Source organism: Protobothrops mucrosquamatus, unplaced genomic scaffold (assembly GCF_001527695.2).
Source record: "Protobothrops mucrosquamatus isolate PMUCROS unplaced genomic scaffold, P.Mucros_1.0 scaffold28, whole genome shotgun sequence".
In the NCBI taxonomy this organism is placed as follows: domain Eukaryota; kingdom Metazoa; phylum Chordata; class Lepidosauria; order Squamata; family Viperidae; genus Protobothrops; species Protobothrops mucrosquamatus.
This window is the reverse complement of record NW_015386413.1, coordinates 1593452-1598497: the sequence shown is the minus strand read 5'-3', so window position 1 is coordinate 1598497 and position 5046 is coordinate 1593452. Positions and strand designations below refer to the sequence as shown.

General features: G+C 40.5%; 1 protein-coding gene across 1 annotated transcript in view; it reads left to right on the top strand.

The window, feature by feature from the left end:
- The first annotated feature begins 1596 nt into the window (after window positions 1-1596).
- The window catches only part of ELF1 (E74 like ETS transcription factor 1), a 37043-nt gene continuing 33593 nt past the window's right edge, over window positions 1597-5046 (top strand). The window contains exon 1 of the mRNA XM_015811068.1: window positions 1597-1761. Within this exon, the coding sequence (XP_015666554.1) occupies window positions 1690-1761 (72 nt within the window). The 5' untranslated portion in view covers window positions 1597-1689. The remainder of the gene's footprint in view (window positions 1762-5046) is intronic.

The following is a 5046-nucleotide window of genomic DNA, read 5'->3' as shown; positions in this document are numbered from 1 at the left end:
CGCAAGGAGTATAAATCCTTCCGTTCCCCAGAGCTGAAGAAGCTTCTGGGATGAGAAGCGAAACGTCTTCAGAGGAAAAAAAAAACAAGAAAAGTCCAGTGGCCTCCTGAGAAAGCACCTTTGGGACCACCGTGACCTGGACGAGGGAGAATCTCCATCGATTTATTTCCATAAATCCACTTTTTTTTTCAGTGCCGTCGCTGCTTTGAGCGGTCACTCCCCGATCCGTTGTAAGTGGAGGACTTACCTGTGTGTGCATATCCTGGCTCGCTCGGTGTGTTTCTAATCCTTCGGCGGTTTGTGGCGGCTGTGTAGCTTACCACCACCTGCTCGACTCTTTTAGCTGAACCGTACGTAGAGAGGGAGGGGAGGAGGGGAACTCCAGGTCCCCCCCCCCAACAATCGCACACATTGGTGCTTTTCTGTTTACCGGAGCGTTGTCGTCGCTCACAGCTCTTTGCATGTTTCGCTTGCCATGACGTGGTCAGTGCTTCCTTCCTGTTGCTTACAAAGCCAGTTTGGGAGATAAGAATGCGCTCACTGGTGGGGTGTTTTCGTACTACTGGGAGGGGGGGGGAGAGGAATAAATGCCTCCAGGTCTGCTACAAAGTGGGTCTGTGTGTGTTTTACACCTCTCAAAGATTGTTGTTGTTGGTTTTTTTTTTAAAGAAGTGCAGCGAAGAGAGACTTTTGATTAAAAAAGGGGGGGGTGATGGTGGAAGCATTGCAGATGGGACCTGCTGGCATTTGCTAACAATTGAACCCCAGGAACGGTTGGTTTGTCGTTCAGAAGTTGTGGGTGCTACATCCCTGGAGGCTTTTTAAAGAAGAGATGGTCTAGGGTCTCCTGCTTGAGCAAGGGGGCTGGACTAGAAGACCTCCCAGATCCCTTCCAGCTCTGTTCTGATTGAACAGCGTGCCTTCAGAAGCTGCGGGTGCTCCATCCCTGGAGGTCTTTAAAGAAGAGACTGGACCAGCCAACTTGTCTGAAATGGTACTATAGGGTCTCCTGCTTGAGCAAGGGGTTGGACTAGAAGACCTCCGAGGTCCCTCCCAGCTCGACTCTGATTCTGGTGTGTGGGGCTTCTTTGTGTTTTCAGTCTGGATTGTTAGTGTTTTAACTGTCTTTCTGGCAGCTGTCTGTGTGTGTGTCTGTGTGTGTGTCTGTGTGTGTGTGTGTGTCTGTGTGTGTGTGTGTGTGTGTGTGTGTGAGAGAGAGAGAGAGAGAGAGAGAGAGAGAGAGAGAGAGAGAGAGAGAAGGAGCAAGGGAGGGAGGGAGAGAGAAAGAGAGAGGAATGGAAAAAGTCACGTGCTTCATATTTGGTAAGATTCATCCATTATTCTTGTTCTGTTCTTAAGAAACGCTAAACAAAGTCCCGTCAAACCAAAGCACGGCCTAATTCATATTTGCATCGTTGGTATTTTTATTTGGTTCTTCATACCGACTTAATCTTCTTCTTTTTTTTTGTTCTCTGTTTTTTAGGGTTTTTTCCAGAAACCGTGTTCAAACGACACTCGAAAAGGAAGACCGACCGGCTAAGAATTTTATCCCTGGCCCGAGTAACTTCAACCGCCCCCCCCCCCTGCCCCGATACAGACTCATCCCCCGGCGATCATAAGTTCTGTCTTCTTAATGCTGAAGAGGCATTTTTGTTCCATGCTGAATTGAGACTTTTGGAATGCTTTACTATGGCAGCCGTGGTACAGCAAAATGACCTGATGTTTGAATTTGCCAGTAATGTCATGGAGGATGAACAGCAGGTAAGAAATATACCTCAGTGAAGCTCACTCTATATTAGATAAGCATTAATTTACATTAGCATTATATACAATAATTAATAATAATAATAATAATAATAATAATAATAATAATAATAATAATAATAATAATAATAATAATAATAATAATAATAAATAAATAAACTTGGAAGGGACCTTGGAGGTCTTCTAGTCCAACCCCCTGCTCAGGCAGGAGACCCTAGACCATTTCGGACAAATGGCTGTCCAGTCTCTTCTTAAAAACCTCCAGTGATGGAGCACCCACAACTTCTGGAGGCAGGTTGTTCCACTGGTTAATTGTCTTCACTGTTACGAAGTTTCTCCTTAGTTCCAGGTTGCTTCTCTCCTTGATTAGTTAGTGTTGGAGCATTCACCGCTTCTGGAGGCAAGTTGTTCCATTTGTTATGTATGTATGTATGTATGTATGTATGCATGTATGTATGTGTATGTGTGTGTGTGTGTATGTATGTGTATATGTGTATATGTATGTATGTGTGTATGTATGTTATTTCAAGGAGCTTGTGTGTGTGTGTGTATGTGTGTATACATACATACATACATACATACATACATACTAGCTGTACCCGGCCACGTGTTGCTGTGGCTCAGTCTGGTTAAATGGAAAAGAAAGAAAAGAGAAAGCTTTTATGTCCAACAGATGGCGCTGTTTTTCAAAAAAAGCATGTTTTTACCTGTCACAGGTGTGACATCTATATAATAGTAGGTATATAAAAACACGGGCGTATTCGAATGCAACGTTGTGTCAAAATTTCAAAGCAATTGGTGAAGAACTTTCGGAGATTTAAGATTTTGAACAAACAAACATTTACATTTTTATTTATATAGCTATATATATGAATGCTTTTTTTTTTCTTTTAGAGCACCCTGTCGGCCCAAATATGGGAAAGAGAAGTCTTTATATATATATATATATATATATATATATATATATATATATATATATATATATATATATATATATATATATATATATATATATATATATACACACGTGTATGTATGTGTATGTGTATATATGTATGTATGTATATATGCAGGGCTTTTTTGTTTCCGGGCCGGCCGCACCGGAAATAGCCCCTCCCACACCGGAAATAGCCCCTCCCAAATTTTACTTGCATTCCTGTTCTCTAAAGGGGCGGTCCTAGGGTTTGATGAGGGCGTGGCCAGGTTTGAGTTCCGCCACCTTTTCTCCGAGAAAAAAAGCCCTGTATATATGTATGTATGTATTCAAAATGTGTGGCTGACAAAGAGTTAGTCGGAGACTAGTATAGCTATTTCAGGCTCATTAGCTCTCATCAGCTAGTCACACCCTTCAGGCTCAGAAGGGTAATACAGGTGCCTAACAATGCAAGCTGCCCAGGTTCGAATCCCTGAAGGGTGTGACTAGCTGATGAGGGCTAATGAGCCTGAAATAGCTATACTAGTCTCCCACTAACTCTTTGTCAGCCACACATTTTGAATTTATAGTGTTCACAGTATGTGACATCTGCCTGCAAAACATGCTCCTAGATTGGAGCGAAACGCAGACAGACTGATTTATATTTGGTGGACTGGGTGCCTCACCCAACTGATAAGATATATATATGTATGTGTATATATGTATGTATGTGTGTGTGTGCGTGTTTGTATGTATGTATGTATATGTATGTGTGTGTGTGTATGGCTAGCTGATGAGAGCTAAATAGCTCAAAATAGCTATACTAGTTTCCCTTTAACTCTTTGTCGGCTACAAAAATTTGAATGTGTGTGTGTGTGTGTGTGTGTGTGTATTTCTAAATGTTTGATTGTTAGTGAAAGAGAATCCTGTGCACATTGATTCAGTCTTTACTCACATGTGCCTTTGTGAGCCTTATAAAGATAGTCCTCAATTATTTGTATGACAGTAGTAAAATATGACCAAGATGCTTATACCTAACTCTGTACACATCAACAGTACCGAAAATTGTAACTGTGTAATGAGGGGGGAAAATGGAAAAAAAAATGTGGGGAAGAAAGGAGGATCAGGGGAAAAAAAAATACTGGATTGTGTAGTATCGAACAGACTTATGTTGAAGAGGTTAATGTTAAATATCTGAACCCAGAAACCACGTCGTTTACTAAGCACTAAAGATTGTACTTCTTAAAAATTAATAAAACTTATATATATATAGATTAAAAAAAGATAGCCCTCGATTTATGACTAAACGGAGCCCAATATCAACGGTTGTTAACTGAGTTCTTCCCCATTTTACAATCTTTCTTGCCCCCAGTTGCTAAACGAATCACTGCAGTTCTTAAGTGCGTAACACGGTTGTTAAGTGAATCTGACTTTGCCTGTCAGAAGGTCGCAAAAGGGGACGTTGCAACCGTCATAAGTACAAGTCAGTTGCCAAGCCTCCGAATTTTGATCACGTGACTGTGGGGAGGCTGCAACCGGTCATAAGTACAAGTCAGCTCCCAAGCCTCCAAATTTTTTTTTTTTTAAATAAATATTTTATTAGGTTTTATATAGGTAAGGAAAGATAGGGTCAATACGGGTATGAGGGGAGTGGGAATAGGAATTTGGGATAGGAAAAGGGTAGGTACAATAATGGGTTAACCCCCATAATAATCCCAAAGCTTTAACAAACAAGCTACCCTCCGGATCTAAATATTAAATAAACATAATTTGTATAATACTAAACAATTATAAAGATAAAGTTAACTATAATCATATAACTAAAATTAGATAGGTACCGTAAGTAAAATTCCTCTAAATAAATATTCATGCTTAATAACATGTCAACAAATTCTAGTCATCACCATTAATATTTAAAGTCAGTAATAATACAGCTATTATTAATCTAAGAAATATTTAATTAAGAGTCTGTCATTTATTCTATTCAGTTTTAGAATTCAATTCAATTTTAAGTTCTGATCGTATTCTAGCGTGTTTCTAACCCATCAATAAAATTTTTCCCAAGTTTTAAAATAAATTGAATCTTCTTTCTCCTTCATCTCCAAAGTTAATCTATCCATTTCTGCACAGTCCAAAATTTTCGAAATTATAGCCTGGTCAGATGGTAGAATTTTGATCACGTGACCGTGGGGAGGCTGCAACCGGTCATAAGTACAAGTCAGTTGCCAAGGGTCCGACTTTTGATCACGTGACCGTGGGGAGGCTGCAACCGGTCATAAGTACAAGTCAGTTGCCAAGGGTCCGACTTTTGATCACGTGACCGTGGGGAGGCTGCAACCGGTCATAAGTACAAGTCAGTTGCCAAGGGT